This window comes from Oncorhynchus kisutch, linkage group LG10 (assembly GCF_002021735.2).
Source record: "Oncorhynchus kisutch isolate 150728-3 linkage group LG10, Okis_V2, whole genome shotgun sequence".
Taxonomy (NCBI): Eukaryota; Metazoa; Chordata; class Actinopteri; order Salmoniformes; family Salmonidae; genus Oncorhynchus; species Oncorhynchus kisutch.
The window spans coordinates 43868403-43890051 of record NC_034183.2 but is presented as its reverse complement, the minus strand read 5'-3'; the positions used below and the strand labels follow the sequence as shown (position 1 = coordinate 43890051).

Below are 21649 nucleotides of genomic sequence, written 5' to 3'. Positions count from 1 at the left end.
CCTAATCTATGGATTTAACATGATTTCCTTGATTAGTCCTAGTCCCAGCCAATCAGAATGAGTTTTTCCCCACAAAAGGACTTTATTACAGACAGAAATACTCATCAGTTTCATCAGATGTCTGGGAGGCGGGTCTCAGATGATCCCACAGGTGAAGAAGCCAGATGTGGAAGTCCTAGACTGGCTAAAACTACATTGGATGCGGATTATGGTAAAGAAATTAACATTACATTCTCTGGCAACAGCTCTGGTGGATAATCCTGCAGTCAGCATGCCAATTGCACACTCCCTCAAAACTTGAGACATCTGTGACAGAATTGCACATTTTTTGTGGGCTTTTACTGTCCCCAGCACAAGGTGCACCTGTGTAATGACCATGCTGTTTAATCAGCTTCTTGCTATGCCACACCTGGCAGGTGGATGGATTATTTTGGCAAAAGAGATGCTCAGTAATAGTGATGTAAACAAATTTGTGAGAAATAAGCTTTTTGCACATATATATTTCTGGGATGTTTATTTCAGCACATGAAACATGGGATCAAAACTTTACATGTCGCAATTATATAATATTTTTCAGTATAGTTCTGTGCCTAAGGGCAACTTCTTCAGTGGTGGAAAAATACAATTCTCATACTTGAGTAAAAGTAAAGGCACCTTTATAGAAAATGACTGAAGTAAAATTGAAAGTCACCCAGTAAAATTCTACTTGAGTAAAAGTCTACAAGTATTTGGTTTTAAATATACTTAAGTATCAAAAGTAAATGTAGTTGCTAAAATATACTTAAGTATCAAAAGTACGAATAATTTAAAATTCTGTATATTAAGCAAACCAGACAGCACAATTTTAATTTATTTATGGATAGCCAGGGTCACACTCCAACACTCAGACATCATTTAAAAACAAAGCATTTGTGTTTAGTGAGTCCGCTAGATCAGATGCAGTAGGGATGACCAGGGATGTTCTCTTGATAAATGTGCGAATTGGACCATTTTCCTGTCCTGATAACCATTCAAAATGTAACGAGTACTTTTGGGTGTCAGGGAAAATGAGTAAAAAGTACATAACTTTCCTTAGGAATGTAGTGAAGTAAAAGTTGTCAAAAATATAAATAGTAAAGATAACCAAAACACTTAAGTAGTACTTCAAAGTATTTTTACTTAAGCACCTCACACCACTAATCTTCTTACTGGAACATAAAAGCTTCAGGAGGACTTGTAGTCCAACAAAATAAATATAGATGAGTTCTCTCCCTGTGGGGGCACATAAGCACAACCAGATGCTAGAGGCTGATGCTATGCAGCCCATAGAAGGGGAGCAGTGGGGTCCAGATTCAGAAGCAGAAAGAAAATGTTTAAGTGAAAGAAAAATATTCTACATGTACAGTGCATTCAGAAAGTATTCAGACCCCTGGACCTTTTCCACATTTTGTTAGGTCAGAACTTGATTCTAGAATGGATTAAATCATTTCCCCCTCATCAATCAACACACAATACTCCATAATGACAAAGCAAAAACAGGTTTTATACATTTTTGCAAATATAGATATAAAAAAACAGAAATATCACATTTACATAAGTATTCAGACCCTTTACTCAGCACTTTGTTGAAGCACCTTTGGCAGCTATTACAGCCTTCAGTCTTCTTGGACATGACAAGGTTGGCACACCTATACATGAGGAGTTCCCTCCCATTCTTCTCTGAAGATCCTCTCAAGCTCGGTCAGGTTGGATGGGGAGCGTTGCTGCACAACTTTTTTCAGGTCTCTCCAGAGACGTTCGATCGGGTTCAAGTCCGGGCCACTCAAGGACATTGATACTTGTCCCGAAGCCACTCCTGCGTTGTCTTGGCTGTGTGCTTATCCTGTTGGAAGGTGAACCTTTGCCCCAGTCTGAGGCCGTGAGCGCTCTGGAGCAGGTTTTCATCAAGGATCTCTATACTTTGCTCCGTTCATCTTTCCCTCGATCCTGACTAGTCTCCCAATCCCTGCCACTGAAAAATATCCCTTACAGCAATTAAAAATTCTAGTCTCATGGCAAAGGGTCTGAATACTTATTTATATAGGGCATTTGTTTTTTTTTACCTGTTTTCACTTTGTCATTATGGGGTATTGTGTATAGATTGAGGGGGAAAACTAATTAAATCAATTTTAGAATAAGGCTGTAACGTAAGAAAATGTGGAGAAAGGAAAGAGGTCTGAATACTTTCCGAATGCACTCTGTTCGATTCCCATCTCATAGGTCACCAGGGAAGCATATGGCAGTAACACATTCAATCCAGATGAGCAGTCATGTAGACTTTAATGTCATTGTAAATGTATAACTAAAGATCCCTAGTACAATAACAGGCTGTACTGTTATCTAAGATATCTGATTAAGTCACGGGAACATTTCTCGGAAACTGGAGAGAAAAAAACTTGACATTTTGTAAGAGTACTTTCCTTACATAGGCCTAATGTGTTTTTCAACAAATGTACCTGCATGCACCCACACATTAGGTCATGTGAAAAGGCATTATGAAATAAAATCAAGACATTTGTGCTGTCCCTTTATTTTCAGTCATGTCTCAATCTGCTGCCTTCCTTTCCACTTCAAACAAGTAAGCCATAAACAGTGCAGTTGCATAAAAAATAAGACTAAGTCATCATTTCACCTTCATTTTACAAGCACATCTTCAAAAAGTATTTATTTTTTTGAACACACCATTCCAGTACAGCATTTGTCCAATCAAACTGATGCATTTGATTCCCCAAGAGTCCTGCTGTCCTCAAATCACATGTACACATCAAGGGCCAGACATAACAAGTAGAGTTCCTTATCTATATCATTACAGCATCATCTGCACAACTTATTAATAACAAAGCAGCTGATTATGTCTTATAGGCTAGTGCTATTTGGTTTGATTCCACAAACATTGATTTCAGATCGTTTCTGGAGTTGACCATGAAGATATTATATCGCTACAGGTTCTGCCTGGCCCTAGCCATGTCATGCATACAGCACAAGCCCCATAGGTCAACTTTACAGAGCAATCCGATGCTTTAGTCTTCTCCGGTGAGTTGGTAAGCCACTTGGTTATACAATCAGAGATTTAGGCAGTTGGACAGACAGAAACTGGTCTTAGCTGTGGATGGAGCCTCAGACAGGTGGAATGCTAGAGCCTACTTCTTTCCCAGTGATAGACTGAAACACAAGCAAAAGGAGGTTGTAGGTGTTAATGATACTGTAAAAAATAAAAATGAATAGAATATTCAAAGTGCTCTAAAAAGTACAGGGATGACAATGAGAGATGATAGCGTCAGAGGAAAAAATAAGTACGATTTTGAATGGTTTTTCCAAGGCTCTGACAAGACTGATTTCAGTCAAAAGTGCATCAATATGCACGGGGTGGATTGGTTGCTTTGCTGAACATATGGTACTCCCAGGTTTTTTTTCTGTCTTATTCTCAACTGTATAATATAACATGTATGAGGATTGAATGACAGGTTGTTTGGCACCAGGTCCTGTCTCAGTTTCTGTGAACAGTTACATATGGACATTGAAGATCCTTGGCAGCATTAAGAGAAGCCAGGAACTATTTCAGTGTGATACAGTCTGACTAGTCATATCCACTCCAGTGACCAGGCAAAAGCAGTGAGATGCAGAGCAAAAACCAGGGTCGTGTTTATTAGTGCACACGTAACAAAATGTTTAAAAATATTTTAAGAACAAGTAGCATTTACTTATAGATAGTGGCTCTCTGTTTATGGTCTTCCATTTGGTGCTTAATGAACACCCCTGGTGGCCATAGGCCTATTCTGTGAAAATGACATAGCATGCACACTGGAGGCAATGTGAGAAGAGCAGTCATTAGACATGGTTTTGCTAAAAAATCATGTTCTCTTCAAGCTACCATTAATGCCAGTATGGAGCTGCTTCAAAAAACTTAGGGCATCTTTAGGGATTTTGGTGGAATTCCTACTTTTCCATGGGAAATGTGATAATGCATTCCTGCACTTTTTCAATAATGCCATTGATTTCTCCCAGCACCTGTACTGCACTACACAGTGTTCAAAACTATGGATGTGAACATTCAACATTTCTAACCTTGCTTGAGGCAACTGAAACAAACCATCTGGGCGGTGTTGAGCCATGCAAGAGAGGACAGAGCCAGCCTAGGGCATGATGATTTGAGAAAGTGAAGCGAAGAGAAACATACTTGTTAAAAGAGTCATCCTGAAGGTTAAGGACCAGGTTGTCTGCGGAAAGGTAAACTTTGTTCTGGGACGTTGCCACCTGAAAGACAATACACAGAGACACAAAACACACAGTTGAAAACAAAGCGTCACAGAACTAGTCTTGTAGCAGCTTGTAGCATAAGGGAAATAGCCATCCTTCAGCCCTAATGATACTGATATAACCAGCTAACTGCACTGTGGGTTACCATTGCAATGAGAACCAAACAGCCACAACAAACACAGGCTGCTAAAATGACTGACCCCATTCTTACTGAAACAATGTCTGATTAGGACAATAACATCAGAGTCTCTGGGGATGAGTAACTATCCCCTCAATACATAATTAATAAAGTATTTCTGTACAATTATCATGAGTCACTGATATCTAGTTCCTTTATAAAGAACTCACCGTCTTAGCAATGGCCTGGGCAGCTCTAATTCGTCGAAGCTTCAGGTATCCAGGATTCTTAGTCACTGCTTGTCCCAACTACAACAAACACAGAGCCAGAATCATATAACATGCTAAAGTAAATTAAAAAAAATTGTTGATTAGAATAAATCAGCCTGGTGTTTGAGTTCGTGCAAGGTCATGTGAAGACGAGGGGACAGGTCGTCCAAAGTTTATGGTCAGGTTAATGTTTTACCATCTTGGCAGCCTCTGCCTCTCCCTCCGCCTGGATAATCTTATGTCTCTGGTCTTGTTTGGCTTTCTCCACGTAGAACTGGGCTCTCTGTGCCTCCTGCTGGGCTGCGAAGACACACAAGCTTTGTTTAAACTCCACACACAATCTACTAACACACATTAGTGCATTGACCAACCCACACACAGAAGAAAATATAAAAACAGGCAAGTATGCATCCACAGACAGCCGTATACACCCCAACACATGCGCACACAATATGTGGCAGATACATACCAACTTGTTTGGCCTCTACGGCAGCTGTGTACTCTCTGCTGAAGCTCAGCTCTGTGATGGCTACGTCATCCAGGATAATGTTGAAGTCTTTGGCTCTCTCAAACAGCTCTCGGCGAATCAACAATGACACCTACACAGCGCACATACAGTTACAGACGAGAAAAGGTCAACAAAAAAAAGAAGTTGGTTCACGTTTCAGTCCATTTTAAAGGGGTCTGAACTTCCTGATTTGGCCTCGTTTTTCCAGCTTGGTCATTATGAAATGCAGCGTCCATAACTGAAGCCAAACAAGAGTTGTTTTGGGGGATAATGTGAGTGTTCCTTACTCAATTATAACACAGAAATATGAGCCTTAGGTCCTTAATATGGTCAAATCCGGAAACTATCATTTCGAAAATAAAACGTTTATTCTTTCAGTGAAATACGGAACCGTGCCGTATTTTATCTAACGGGTGGCATCCATAAGTCTACATATTCCTGTTACATTGCACAACCTTCAATGTTATGTCATAATTACGTAAAATTCTGGCATATTAGTTTGCAACGAGCCAGGCAGCCCAAACTGTTGCATATACCCTGACTCTGTGTGGCAATGAACGCAAGAGAAGTGACACAATTTCCCTAGTTTAACATTGCATGCTAACATGAATTTCTTTTAACTAAATATGCAGGCAAAAAAATATACGATTATGTTTTTTTTCGCAAATGCACGTTTGTTAAATCATCCCCCGTTTGGCAAAGTTGGCTGTCTTTTGTTAGGAAGAAATAGTCTTCACAGTTCACAACGAGTCAGGCGGCCCAAACTGCTGCATATACCCTGACTCCGTTGGACAGAATTCAAGAGAAGTGACAATTTTCCTAGTTAAAAGAAATTCATGTTCGCAGGCAATATTAACTAAATATGCAGGTTTAAAAATATATACTTCTGTATTGATTTTAAGAAAGGTGTTGATGTTTATGGTTAGGTACACATTGGTGCAACGAGTGCTTTTTTCACAAATGCACTTGTTAAATCATCCGTTTGGCGAAGTAGGCTATGATTCAATGATAAATTAACAGGCACCGCATCGATTACATGCAATGCAGGACAAGCTAGATGAACTAGTAATATCAACCATGTGTAGTTAACTAGTGATTATGTTAAGATAGTTTTTTTTAATAATGCTTTTTTAAATGCTAGCTAGCAACCTTACCGTGGCTCCTTGCTGCACTCACATAACAGGTAGTCAGCCTGCCACAGTCTCCTCGTGGAGTGCAATGTAGTCGGCCATGATCGGTGTCCAAAAACGGCAATTACCGATTGTTATGAAAACTTGAAATTGTCCCCAATTAAAATCGGCCATTCCAATTTTTTTTAAACTGGAGAGGGCTCAAAACGGCACTGAAACATGCAAAAAAAAATCCCTGCTATGGGAAATACAGGTTTTAATCTCTCTAGGGTATGCTAATGTCCCACCTGACCAACATCCAGTGAAAGTGCAGGGCGCCAAATTCTAACAGAAATCTCATAATTAAAATTCCTTCAACATGTATTATACACCATTTTAAAGATAAACTTGTTAATCCCACCACAGTGTCCAATTTCAAAAAGGCTTTATGACAAAAGCATAGCAAGCGATTATGTTAGGTCAGTACCTAGTCACAAAAAAAGCCATTTTTCCAGCCAAAGAGAGGAGTCACAAAAAGCAGAAATAGAGATATAATTCATCACTAACCTTTGATGATCTTCATCAGATGGCACTCATAGGACTTCACGTTACATGTATTGTGCATGTTTTGTTCGATAAAGTTCATATTTATATCCAAAAATCTCTGTATACATTGGCACGTTATGTTTTGCCTCAAACATCCGGTGAAAGTGCAGAGAGCCACGTCAATTTACAGAAATACTCAACATAAATGTTGATGACAATACAAGTGTTATGCATGGAATTAAAGATACACTTCTCCTTAATGCAACCGCTGTCAGATTTCAAAAAAGCTTTACGGAAAAAGCACACCATGGAATAATCTGAGTACAGCGCTCAGAGACCAAAACAAGCAATACAGATACCCGCCATGTTATGGAGTCAACAAAAGTCAGAAATAGCATTATAAATATTCACTTACCTTTGATGATCATCAGAATGCACTCCAAGGAATCCCAGTTCCACAATAAATGTTAGTTTTGTTCGATAAAGTCCATCATTTATGTCCAAATACCTCCTTTTTGTTAGCGCATTTAGTACAGTAATCCAAATGCGCAGGCACTAGGTCCAGACAAAGTCAAAAAAGTTATATTACGGTTCGTAGAAACATGTCAAACGATGAATATAATCAATCTTTAGGATGTTTTTATCATAAATCTTTAATAAGGAGAATTATTTTGTCTTTAGAAATGAAAGGGAACGGAGTTAACTCACGGGCGTGCGCCTGACTGAGCACATGGCCTTCTGGCAGACCCATGACTCAGTCAGCTCTCATTCTCTCCCACTTCAGGGTCAAAGCCTGAAACAAGGTTCTAAAGACTGTTGACATCTAGTGGAAGCCTTAGGAAGTGCAATATGACCCCACAGACACTGTATATTGGATAGCCTAAGACTTCAGGTTTTTGCCTGCCATATGAGTTCTGTTATACTTACAGACATCATTCAAACAGTTTTAGGAACTTCAGAGTGTTTTCTATCTAATATAATATGCATATCCTAGAATTTGGGCCTGAGTAGCAGGCAGTTTACTCTGGGCACGCTTTTCATCCGGACGTGAAAATACTGCCCCCTACCCCAAAGAAGTTAATTAAACAAAGAATATGATCTACATGGTCAGTCTCTGTGTAAAACAAATGAAATTGGTTAATGTGAACCGAACTCACAGCTAAAAAAATAAAATAAATCCAATGTTATTTGTTGCATTGAGTGCCTGCAAATGACAATCAAGTCTTGAGAAAAAAAACAATACTTTAATATTGCAGTTAGCCATGAAAGCCTTTATAATAGAAATATTGCACTTGGGGAAAAAATATCTTAAGTAGAAATAGAATAAAACAGGAATTGTATGTGAAAATTACTCCTAAAGACGCACACATTGTTGTTCTGAACTCACTTCACTCGTGCTAAAGAGGGAGGCTCGCTCGGCTGGTGCTAACACATGCGCAGATCAAATACATCCCGCTGGAACGCAGATAAAGGTGTTTACATGTCCCAATAATTCAAAAGATTGCTCAGAAAATAAGGTGTTTTAATCAGCGTATGCTTACTTCGATTTTGACCTCACGCCGATGAAGTTAAGCAGAGCAAGGTGTTTACATGAATATCGCATTATCTGCCTACTGCCATAATCAGTTTAATATCAAATTATTAGTAAACCTACGCATTGAAATTTAGAGCTATTGACATTTGAAAATATTGTCCCATGTACATTGTGTAATTCACTGATGGTACCTAACCTCACCCCATAGGGATATCAAATGTCAAACCAAATTGACCATGGGCATTTACGATCAGGTTATGTGCAGATGCGCTCTGAATTGATGATTACTTGGGTGCTGCCAGCTGTCGGTAGGATTGAAATAAACACAACCCAAGAAATACTGTTACAGTACCCTTCAATCCATGACATACAAGTTTTCCTATCTCCCAAATCTAAATTTTGGACAAGACTGAATTTATGACCAAAATTATCCTACTTACACCATGTCGTCAATTTTGACACTAGAAAAAAAACTATCTGACTCATATCGACGCCACATAGGCCATTTTCAAAACGAGAAGTTGCTTTTCAGGGACAGTCACTTTTAAAGCAGAGACTGGTTTAGTACACAACCTCTGTACCATATAATCCTGAGACTGTGGCAGTACCGGTACTCTCTGAATGATGAGATTTCGGCTACCTGTGAGAGTCACTCTGCCATACCTGTGCTCTCTGAGTGATGAGCTGCGAGGCATTGAACTTGGCCACCACACTCTTCAGCACCTCGTTGACGATGGAGGGTAGTACTCTCTCGTCATAGTCCTTCCCCAGCTGCTGGTACATGGCAGGCAGGTTGGCGGCCACAGGACGGGACAGCACACGCAGTCCAATGTTAATCATCTGCAGATCTACAGAGGTAAGAGAGACAGGGAGAAAGAAGTGTGGGCTGTATCTTCCTTTACCTCATCTTCCATCTTTACTGATCTGCTAGACATAATGTATTGGTCTACATGTATCCATACTGGATTCAAATTAATCCCCCTATTTCAGCAATCATGTACCTTTGCTTCCAGTTAGTGAAGCAATCTTCCTGGGCCTGGCTCTGATGTCATAGATTATGGGGTACTGGATCCATGGTACCCTGAAGAACAACAAAAACAGTTCAGTTAAATATGGTCATGTGAATTTAGCTTTGCATTGCGTCGAGCCAACTGATCATGACAACCCTGGCTTCATTATAAACTCCTGGACAGAGTAAGAGTGTAGGCCTACCTGAAGTGCAGTCCTTCAGCCAGCACTGTGTCCATCTGCATGCCCCCAATTCTGTTGAAGATGATTGCTCTCTGACCTCCATCCACTGGGAACAAACCATTCCACACAACGTTAGAGGGGTGCACTCATTATCGTGATAATAGTGTTACCCATTTCACTACCAGACGCTAGGTTAGGCCTACCTGTGAATGTAGCTTCTTTGACCCCATAGGCCAGAGCTCCAGCCCCAATGAGCAGCTTGAGGCCTATTCCTGCTCCCTTGCCCCCCGCGCCAGACATACGACTGGCCAGGTCCCTCAGGTTTGTCAGGAACCGCTGGGAAGACAGGAAAATAAATATGTGTTGTTGCTATTGGACAGAGCTTATGTTTTCACAAAACATTACAAGGCTTCTTTTACCACTGTTTATTTATCATCAGGTCAGTAATATACTGCACATTAAGTGTTTTGAGGGGTTGTTGTGATGTCCAGCTAATTTATCACCATCATCCCATCTAGTGGTCTTAAGGGGTACTGTGGCCTAGATCTGTCAGTGTCATTGTCTCCATCTCAAATATTCTTGACCATTTATAGTTAGTGATGCACTGATATGACAATTTTGGCCGATACAATATCCAATATTTCTCTTGCCCCCCCCCCCACAAAACAATACCGATATTTAACATTTTAGCGGCCTTTTAAGCATTCTAGTAGTTCTACTTAACACACACATGGACGCAGCGGTCTAAGGTACAGCATCTCTGTGCAAGATGCGTCACTACAGTCCCTGGTTTGAATCCAGGCTGTTTCACATCCGGACGTGATTGAGAGTCCCATAGGGTGGCGCACAACTGGCCCGGACCACGCTGGGCTGTCACTGTAAATAAGAATTTGTTCTCAATTCGCCTTTTTTGTTGTCTCACTGAAATTCTTACTCTTTCAAATGACTGCTCGACTTGTTGACTGCTCAATCCACACAGCATACATTGTGGGCTAGGTTAGGAATGCTGTGTTGTACGTGTAGCGCAAAATTTTACGTGGCGTCTTTACGTCATGTACCTACGTTATAAAAGGTATGCACGGTAGCTTTGACATCCGTTTTCAACGTCGGTGTTAAACTAGACATCGGGCCGATACCGATGTTGGCATTTTTAGCGAATATCGTCTGATTCCGATATGTTCACCGATATATTGTGCATCCCTATTTATAGTATTATGAAACTGTGGATTGTGCAGGTCTTTGAGTAATGAATGAGCATGTAAACTAATCAAGTTTAAGCAGCACTTAAACCAATGTTTTCCATATAAACTGATATGCAAGTAACTTGCATGTTAGCTGACGAACACGCAACTCCGTTTTCTTATATGGAGGCGGAGTTGAGCTTTCTCAGCTACCTGCATGTTTTATGATAACAGGGTTACCATGGCCAAATTGGTCTACTTCGAAAACGATGTCACGGGTCAGAATGTATTAGTTGTGGGTTTTTGGTCAACTTCTAAGTTGCACCGCGGCCGCAATGGCATTCTTTAAAAAGTGTATGTATTAATATAATCAGTACCAGTCAAAAGTTTGGACACACCTACTCCTTCAACGTTTCTTTGACTATTTTATACATTTTTTAATAATAGTGAAGACATCAAAACTATGAAATAACACATATAGAATCATGTTGTTACCAAAAAAAAGTGTTTAATCAAAATATATTTTATATTTGAGATGCTTCAAAGTAGCCACCCTTTGCCTTGACAGCTTTGCACACACTTGGCATTCTCTCAACCAGCTTCATCTGGAATGCTTCTCCAACGGTCTTGACGGAGGTGAAACTGTGTGCAAAGCTGTCGTCAAGGTAAAGGGTGGCTACCTTGATTAATCTCAAATATATTTTGATTTGTTTAACACTATCTTGGTTACTACATGATTCCATGTGTTATTTCAAAGTGTTGATGTCTTCACTATTATTCTACAATTTAGAAAATAAAGAAAGGTGTGTTTTTCAGCCCTGACATTATTCCAAACGACAATATTTAACCATAATTCATCAAGAAACTAGTTAGCTAAACTAAAAATTTGACTAGTTATTATCAGTCATCCAAGCTTGCAACATGAGAACTGGCCTTTTTCTAGTTGGTTAGGGAGCCGTTTACCTCAATTGCCATTGGCAAACCTTCACTTCCATATGAAATCTAAAAAAGACCTAGCTATAGTTTGAAAGCTGGCATGGTTAAGCGTTGCTGAGTGAGGATAGGCAAGTCAGAATAACGACCTGCGTAGCTAACGTCGTTAGCTTGCTAGCTAAGCTAGCTACCTCGATCTCCTCTTAAAATCATAGTCTAACGTTTTAAGGCAATAACACACGTTTGTGTAGAATACAAAACTCATTTGACAATAATAAGGTATGTCTTGACTTTGTCTTTAGTAAGTGTGGTTGCTATTTGAAATACTCACGTTCGGCTCTTTATTTGCCATGCTTGCAGTAGATATCCAAGGTCGTGACCAATGAACGCGTCATCACCATAGAGAATGATAGAGTCTTCTAGTGGCCAAAAGGACGTTTTAGCATTGGCAATGCCAGTGAGGCTTACACAATTTTAATGTAGTCAACTAGACGGGACTTCCAACTCCATTGGCTGATCCCTCCTGGTGACCCTGTCAGAGTCATATCCAACCGGGTCATGAGGGATCAGCCAATGAGAACATTGACTTCTTCAAAATGCAGATAGCCTCAATGGCGCTGCCCATGCTGTCACAGACGCTATAATGACACGGTTACAAAGAGCCCACTCTCTCTCTATGGTCATCAGAGACAACTTTGTCTTTGCATATTCAGGTAAAAGGCTTTCAGGGATTTGGAGTTCAATGCAGCTAGAACTTATATAGCTGCCCTCTTGTGGGTATTTTATGAAACTGGCTTGTGTTCAATGGAATACATTCAAAGTTAAAGGTAGACTCAAGTGATATGACGTTTTAACACTGCTGCTACTCACTGTTTATCTATGCAGTCACTTTACCCCAACCTACAGGTACAAATTACCTCACTAACCTGTACCCCGCACATTGACTCGGTATCCGCGTATTTTGCCTAATTTTGTTACTATTTAGTAAATATTTTATTTTCTTGAACTGCATTGTTGGCTAAGGGCTTGTAAGTATGCATTTCACTGTAAGGTCTACTACCAGTTGTGTTCGGCGCATGCAAATTTAATTCGATATTACTGAACAAAATTATAAACGCAAATTGGTGGTCACGTTTCATGAGCTGAAATATTCCAGAAATGTTCCATATGTACTAAGTGTATTTCTTTTGTGTGCACAAATTTGTTTTACATCCCTGTTAGTGAGCGTTTTTATTTTCGCAAGATAATCCATCTACCTGACAGGTGTGGCATATCAAGAAACAGCATGATCATGACACAGGTGCACCTTGTGCTGGGGACAAAGGCCACTAAAATGTGAAGTTGTCACGCAACACAATGTCACAGATGTTTGAAGTTGAGGGACTGTGCAATTGGCATGCCGACTGCAGGAATGGCCACCAGAGAATTTAATGTTAATCTCTCTGGGCAGTATTGGTCTGCAATTAAGCCCTTGCGGGGAAGGGGAAAAATGCTTTGTGGTTAGGCCCATGTCCTCTTACAGATATTGATCTGCAGTGTTGCTGAGACTACCTTCAACAGCCCACAGGTGTATCAGTGTTGAGTGGCTGTAGTTAAAATATGAACAAATTAATTCTGTTTTCACACAGGTACCTTGTGCCTCACTTGGCAAGTATGTACTCCCAGGAGACAAAATATCTTATGACGAAGTTCATGCATTCGGTGATAGTTAAGTCAACTACAACAAAAAAAAGCTATGGCTTTGTCTTTCTGACATCTTTTAATCCATAATTCATGTAGTAAACAGTCTATATTACATAGTTACATCTAAAAAAAAAATCCAAACAATGAGAACATCAGCAACCACATCAACAGAGCAAAAATTACAAATGCATGGTGACGAGCAGTGTACATCTTAGGCTTACATTTCTGGAATGACAAGGGAAAAAAAATGTACAAATAAAATCATTTACATGGTTGTCTGTCATGGGCATTGTCATTGCCCATATATATATATATATAGATATTTACATACAAAAAGTCTTGTCTGACAAGAAGCCAGTGTGACCTTGGTTGGATTTTGGTTTCTTTGTGCTGCTGTCACTGTAGATTGCAAATGCACTCCTTCAAACATGGCCTCCTGTGACCACTGGAAAAACAACAATCAGCAGTGTATGCCTGGTCCTCCCCACTTCAAGGGTTGAAAAAATAAATAGTGTTCCTCTTCAGACGTAGAAAAGTCGTACCCGGGAGGTGCTGACGTGAAGGTCGTCATCAAAGAACTTGGTCTCTATAACAACATTCCCACTGCAAGGGTGAGAAAAATAAATGTTACAAATCAGCAAACACTGACCATGAGCTGCAAAGTATAAGGCAAAGCAGTCCCATAAAGGAAATGACAGTTTCCTGCAAGTTTAGCATACAAAAGTGAGGTTAAGGAATATTTCAGTGTAGCCTAATTACTTACTCAAGCTGTAGCCTAGTGCATGCATATTGTATTCTACTGACAAACAATTGCACAACCCAACTGTAGGAGAATGACCAAAAAGCCCAACATTTATTATTTGTTGCTTATCCTTACGTTAAAACATTTGCAGGCATCATCTGAGACTCTGGCGCTGCCTCTATCAAAGACTGCCATGTGTTTGTGGAGTTGGGAATCACAAAGCCAAACTCAAAGAACCATTCTGCAGGTAGAGGAGAGACACACAAAATACATGTAATGAGTGCATTCACTATGCACAGACATTGCATTCTTATTGAGTATATTTATAATAACAAGATTGAAATAGACTAGTACCTTCTAAGCATTGGCCTTTGAAGAAAACCTTCTGTTCAAGATGGAACTTTTCCAGTTTTTCTGACGAAGAGAAATTTAGCTCTCTGGACACAGCTTTGCACTTGAGGATTTTCTTGGGGACTCGAGCTGCAAGGAAATGAATGGGACAGTCAAACTACTAATTAGGAGAGAATAGATGCACTCAACACAACAGCCTGATGTTTACTAAGACCTAGGGTACATTCTCACATAAGAGATTCTAAAATACTTTCTCACTACTGGCATTCTCTATAGACTCTTATATACACAACATTGATATAACTATGTGGAAAGGTAAATTAATAATAATTTTGACTAGGGTTGGGCACTATCCAGATTCATACAGTCATACGGGGGGGGGGGGGGGGGTGAATGTATTCTGTAACCAAGACGCTTGATCTTGACATCAAGCCACTCAGCAAACAAAATGCATAGCTGGAACCCTGAGCTGGATATAACACATTTGACATCTTATGTTATACTGAACTTATAGTTAGTTATAAGCGGAGTAGCACGAACTGCTTTCCCCCCCCCTACGGTATTGAAAAATAATTTTGTTGGTATTTCTAAATATACCGTATACCGGGGTATCACACAAGCCTAATTTTGACATTGGTTAGGGTTCAAGTTCTTGAGGACAAACTGGCAGACTGCTGAGATGGTTAGAATGGCGTGGTCAACAAAGCAGGACTGACGCCATGGACAGTCATTAATGAAGTGGTCAGTTGCTGTGAATGCCTTGCTTCTTTAAAATTAAGTTAAGATTTATTTTGTCTACAATCTGTTCACATTTCCAATTTGATGTCTGTAAAGCCTATTATTGTATGTATCAATCCCAGTATTTATTTATGTTTAATAAAATAAATCAAATACAGAGGTCATCTTGGTAGTGGTAGGAAGATATGGCCTAATAATAATAATAATACATTTTCTACACCAGGAGGAAAGCAGACAGTAACCTCAGGAGGAGTACCTTCATGTTCAACCCCAGGAAGAGACAGGTCCTCTGTTCCCTGCCACAGCACCTTCCCAGTCTCAGCATCACGCAGGTTCATCCAGTTTCTGGGAGACCAGGAGTCAAAGAATACTACACAGTCATAGGCTTGACAGCAGTAACCTTGTCCAAGTTACTTCTATATATGTTGTCTTTGTCTATAGCAAGTGGCAAATTTCCCTCAGTGCATCAATGAAGTAACGGCAGTATTTCTCAAGGTGGCACACAAGGTAACAGGAAACCCTGACCCATCAAGCTATGATAGTGGCAGCCAACTGAAAAGCAATAGGGTGATTTTTAGTTCTCAAAGATTATATTTTCTACATACTGGTTTTAGTAATTTAAGTTTACTGAATATTTTTTGGGGTACAGGGGAACTGGCATGTGTTAAAGCCAAAATTGGAAGCCAGGTATACCCATTTGCATTCTTCCAAAAATCTTCAAGAGCAGCTGCCGTGTGTGGCCCTAGTCATTTACACCAGCTCTCACGCCATGTTCTTTTATTGGAGTGGCCTATTTTAGTGGCTTAAAGCCACCCATTATTTAGCTACTACTAGATAACCTATTCTAATAGGCCATGTGGTACAAGCCAAGGCAAGTGGGTAACAGTACTCCAGCTGGTGCAAGTGCTAACAGACAGAACAAAGAATTTCTAACTCAGCTCTGGGAATAAAAAGCCAAATGGAAGACATAGCAGTTGTGTGTCAACTAGAGGGTACTATGTCAGAAGCACCTGAACCCCCCCCCCCGCTGTCTCAAAACCATATGTGCTGCTTTTCATCCTCCCGCCCAACACACACGGCACAAAAGGGTGTCAAGCACAAGTGTCAGTCAAGTCATTCCCCACATGGGATAAACTCTTTCAAACGAATAGGGGCCTTGACTGAATGATGGTCAAATGTTAAAACAGCAGGTGGGGGGGGGGTTGTTTGCGCAAACATGACGCAAACAACCTCAGCACTGAGCTTGGCTAGCAAGCTACTGTAGAGCAGGGCCGTCTTAGTGAGATGAAACTTGTGGCGCTTTGAACCACTTAAGCCTTTCAAATCTGACTGCAGCCCAGTGGGCCCACCAACAGCTCAGTTGCCTCCCTCCAAGCAGCTTCCACATCCTTCTAGAATGATCATCAGAGTCCACAGTATGCAGCTTCCTCATCTTAATAGAAACTTCCTTAGAAAACATAGGCCTGGAAAGGCACCCTCTTTCAAACTAAATGACGAGGCTGCTTTGTGTGAAGTGGCTGTTGGCCGTTACCTAGACAAATTAATTGAACAGTTGTCAGCCCTGCTGGACAATGACTGTTTGTGAGACAAAGCAGTGTCTACCCAGCTTACCGTTTATGAATGAACTGTAATACAAGCTGCTGCTGCTACTTTTTCAATGTGAATTATAAAAGTGGCCTCCTTGTTAAGCGCATTAACTGGCTGCAAAAAAACAATGAAGCCAAATGTTTCCAGTACATTCCAAGGTCAGACTAGGGCCTAGACAATTCATAATAGGCCTGGATAGGGTAGTCAAGTTTAAATTTATTCTGCTGGCCAACTACAATTAGGCCCCGGTGGTGGAAAAGGTGACATGTCTCCTGGATCACACATACAGACATCCCTGGTGCTAAGCAGGGGAGACCTGCAGGGGGGGGGGGGGGGGGGGGGGGTGCAAGGCCCTGGTCCCACAACACTCACAGGCTTCTTAATTAGCCCTTATGGGCATGCTAGCCTCCCTAAAGCCCCATCCATTTTTAAAGAGTAGCTCCTTGATGCAAAACACACGTGAATGCATGACCAATACACATGCAATAGACACGAGAAATGAAAATGAATAGGCTAGATCTCACCAAGTAAGCAGTGTAGCTAAAATGGTTTAACATGGTTTATTCAACTCAGTGAAAAACTTCTAAAGTAGCAAATAGCAGAGCCCAGCGTCAACTCAGACTACCACTGTTTGGTTAGCTAGTCCTTGTGTTCATAGTTCTGTGGATCAGTTTGTTCCAGGGACAGATTACATGCAAGTCATGTCCACTCAGGGGAAGCAGAAGGTGGCTGCAGCACACACTGCATTCTCCTCAGAGGCCAGCCTCTGCCTGTCTTAGGTATATAACAGAGGCCATGTTGAAGCACCGTGTTCCTGTACAGGCCTGGAAGCCCGATGTAGCATCATACCAAGAAACGGAATGCAACGGAGTCATGTATGGACTTTGTCAGATGCATGTCTAATTAACCTAGCTACTTGTGTTCATGTGCAGTTTTTATTCTCCATACAATGACCTATTGTAGGGCAATGAAGGGACTACTGATGTTATCCTATAAAATACATTAGTGTACTATGGAAGCAAGGCGGTTCCCAGGAATCAAAGTTTTGAATCTCATTGAGCACACTTTCAGGTTATACTTATAAGGAACGTGACTATTATGCTAGCCTTAGAACCTGTACTAACTGAAAGCAACTATGATACCCTTATCAGTATCCAAACAAGCAAATTGGTGCTGAAGCTGAGTTGTAGCAGGACCTGTGCTTTCTTTGAATACTCCCCGCTGTGAAGCAACTTCTTGAACTTTCTATAATGATCTTTATTGCATAAGACATACAGGTCAAAAAGCTGGTCATGCCAGGGAAGAGTTCAAGGAAACTCAACCAAATAGTCACTATATGGCACACAGTGATTGACAACTTTGATCAGCGCACCACTCATCAACACAGTTCAAATAAATACACAACTTCTAGATTCATTTTCTGAAAAACCTTAGAAATGGCAGCATCCACAGATTTCCTTCGTGACGTTATAGTCACAATTAACCTGATGCTGGTTACCAAACTATAGTTTTTGTTTTTAGTTCAAAGACTGACAATTCCTCAGAATACAATTGATTGCTTGGTCTCAGGAGGATCAACTTAAAACAGCTTGAATGCACTCTACAACCCACAACATGTGTTTTTTTTATTTAACCAGGCAAGTCAGTTGAGAACAAATTCTTATTTACAATGATGGCCTAGGAACAGTGGGTTAACTGCCTTGTACAGGGGCAGAACATATTTTTACCTTGACAGCTCGGGGATTCAAACTAGCAACCTTTCAATCACTGGCCCACCGATCTAACCACTAGGCTAACCGCCACCCGTAACTGCATAGGCCTAACTTCTTCACAAAGGTCCTGAAATGAGTATGTGTATGCAGCCAGGGCTCCAAGCAGAGGTAACACTAACCTCTGTCACCAGACCTGTTAGGAGGAGGACTATAAGGCAGCAAATCCCCATCCTTGCAAATCAAGGATTTAAGAATTACCAGCCTAGAAAATGAAGCCTGCCCAAGGAAGGTCACACAGATCCACAGCCTGTCACAACAGTCAGGATTCTTACCTATTCAACTGAATATACCCTTAGTACTACCAAAAAATGTGTAAAGTACAGAGCAGATTTCAATAATGGGCCTTCAGTCCATGTTAAGCCGGTGGAGGCAACGCAGGTGTGATTATTCTAGTCCGCATTACTGTGCCTATTTTGGGACCAGTGGCTTGTGTTATGTAAACCAGAGGGCTTCCACCCGAGCTAGGAGATGAAAATAAATTACCCATAGAAGGTACTTCAAACAAGCTCCACTATGGTTTAACTATATGGTATGATTAAAAATGCATGTTGAGCTAAGATGGTAATTGCAGGAGGTAAACTGTCAGATTTCCCACTCTGCCCTGCCAACAGCTCCAGTTATGTCCAACAGGTTCAATATAGATCACCCTTCCAGTCAGACACTTATTTTCAATAATATTTTTTTGATTTTAGCCACTGTACAGGCTGTTTAAATATATTAAATCATTCTCCTGTACAAGTAATAGGCAAAGTAAGACAATTAGCAATACTGTTCTGTATGCATGGACAGATACAGGGAGCATCAGCAAACGGCTACCCAAGTTAAATTCAAGTCAGAACCAGCCAGCTAACTAGCTACAGCACCCATTTAGCTAACACCTAACCTGTGTACATGTTCCACTACCTCCTTGTCCAATTTGACTAACTAGCGAAGTTAGTCAATTTATCCAAAGTTATGTACCACATAACGTTACAGCTGCAGTGTCTAGCTAGCTAGGCCGGTTATCTAGCTAGGTAACTTGCCAGCAAACCAGCTAACGTTAGAAGCAGGATGGCCCAGAAAGACACTAGCAACCCCGCTAACGTCAAAATTGTCAGACTGACAATATTAGTTAGCTAGGTTCACTAACTAGTTTAACGTGTGACAAGCAGCAAGAAACACCACCTGACTAGCTAGCTACGGCAGCTAACTTAGATAGGTGAGCAAACAGGCAAACCATTAATTGAAAAGGATACAGTTTAAAACCCTTCAAAATCTCCTTGGCTCTGTCTTCAGTTGAAGACATTATGTCGGAGTCGGACATCTTCAGTTTCTTGAGTGGCTTGTTAGCGTTAACTGATAGGCTAGCTAGCTACCTAACTAACGTAAATGCACCTAAAAAATGGCATGAAGTCCGAGGACTCTGGCGATATCGCATTAATTTGCCGTAGATCCCAGTTTAATCTCACTGGTAACTCCTACTGATCCCTTAATCAACCTACCATACGTGGAGTTTGGTCGGAGATTGACAGCAAATTCGTCCGAACACTTTACGCGGTAGCAGAGCACCACACAAAACAACAAATGAAATGAGGCTTCTAGGGAGGGAGTTGGCTGCGGGGACACGCCTCAACTCTCCTCCACCAGTAACCTCACAGATAGAACAATGAGACGGATCTTTCACCGTACGTATAAATCTGAAGCATCCGGTAGGCAATTCCACTCACCACCAAAATATGATTATGAAAGGAAGACCAGTCGCAAGGCAGTGGGAGAAGATAGAGGAAGACGGATTTTGGCCGACATTCTGCTAATTTTCGATTAGATTAAACATTTATCTCAATCATGTTTTCTGTTCCCATTTCTAGAATATGTTAAGAACAGAGTGGACTGTTTTGTAGACTTTACCCTTTGCCAAAGTAAAAAAATGCGTTGTTTAGGAGTGGAAGGGGCGAATGTAGTTATGCAAATACATTCTACAACGTGCCAATAGCATTTCGCTAGCTCGTGCTTGGCTCTGCCCAACCCCTTGTATGTTCTGCCCACTATGAGGCTGTGGTCTATCTTGGATTAGATATATAAACATCTTTGGTAACCTTCTTCTTCTGTGGATTTTATATGGCGTCTGGCAACCAACTTTAAGGTGCCTTACAGCCACCAACTGGACTGGAGTATGAGCCAGAGAAGGTCCCTTGGAGATCGACAAGTCAATCGCGATCAATGGTTTGCTGACCACTGCATTAGACCATTTTCCTTGTATGACTGGTGGAGGAGAGTCAGGCATGTTCTACTGATGCTGAAAGACACATTCAGATGCAAATATTTTAGCATTCGTAGTTGAGGCTTACTCAGACACACTTCTCTAAATTGATGGGTGTAGTGAAAGAGAGGCTATTAACACCACCCAGCCATATCTAGCTAAGTGGATAGGTCTCTATTGTCTAGACCTATTAACATGTTCAAGAAATACAGTATTCAGAGTCTATATATTACATGTTGAGTTTATATTGAATCTTATTGTTGTGCTTCGGGTATTTGGATCATCTGATTAGCCTTCCCTCACACCAGCCCTCCCAGGGGGACAGTTTCAAATCAAATCAAATCAAATTGTATTTGTCACATACACATGGTTAGCAGATGTTAATGCGAGTGTAGCGAAATGCTTGTGCTTCTAGTTCCGACAATGCAGTAATAACGAACAAATAATCTAACTAACAATTCCCAAAAACTACTGTCTTATACACAGTGTAAGGGGATAAGGAATATGTACATAAGGATATATGAATGAGTGATGGTACAGAGCAGCATAGGCAAGATACAGTAGATGAAATCGAGTACAGTATAACATATGAGATGAGTATGTAAACAAAGTGGCATAGTTAAAGTGGCTAGTGATACATGTATTACATAAGGATGCAGTCGATGATATAGAGTACAGTATATACGTATGCATATGAGATGAATAATGTAGGGTAAGTAACATTATATAAGGTAGCATTGTTTAAAGTGGCTAGTGATATATTTACATCATTTCCCATCAATTCCCATTATTAAAGTGGCTGAAGTTGAGTCAGTGTCATTGACAGTGTGTTGGCAGCAGCCACTCAATGTTAGTGGTGGCTGTTTAACAGTC

At 40.7% G+C, this 21649-nt stretch overlaps 2 protein-coding genes across 3 annotated transcripts; both read right to left on the bottom strand.

The window, feature by feature from the left end:
• Positions 1-2281: 2281 nt before the first annotated feature.
• Positions 2282-12192, bottom strand: LOC109898176 (prohibitin-2). Its single transcript, XM_020493024.2, has 10 exons — positions 11996-12192; positions 9754-9886; positions 9572-9656; positions 9361-9440; positions 9023-9207; positions 5132-5261; positions 4859-4962; positions 4624-4701; positions 4196-4272; positions 2282-3180 (listed from the first exon to the last, which is right to left on the bottom strand). Exons 1-10 carry the CDS (start codon positions 12014-12016, stop codon positions 3159-3161), a joined length of 915 nt encoding a protein of 304 aa, XP_020348613.1. The 5' UTR covers positions 12017-12192; the 3' UTR covers positions 2282-3158.
• Positions 12193-13398: 1206 nt separating this feature from the next.
• On the bottom strand, positions 13399-20193 carry LOC109898175 (retinal rod rhodopsin-sensitive cGMP 3',5'-cyclic phosphodiesterase subunit delta). 2 transcript variants are annotated; one of them, XM_020493022.2, is made up of 5 exons: positions 19773-20193; positions 15435-15523; positions 14444-14569; positions 14225-14330; positions 13399-13950 (listed from the first exon to the last, which is right to left on the bottom strand). In XM_020493022.2, the coding sequence occupies exons 1-5, from the start codon at positions 19838-19840 to the stop codon at positions 13869-13871; spliced, it is 471 nt and encodes a 156-aa protein (XP_020348611.1). In that variant the 5' UTR covers positions 19841-20193; the 3' UTR covers positions 13399-13868. The 2 variants fall into 2 exon arrangements, with proteins under 2 accessions (XP_020348611.1, XP_031689594.1); XM_031833734.1 differs by having other exon boundaries at positions 20019-20185.
• Positions 20194-21649: the final 1456 nt, after the last annotated feature.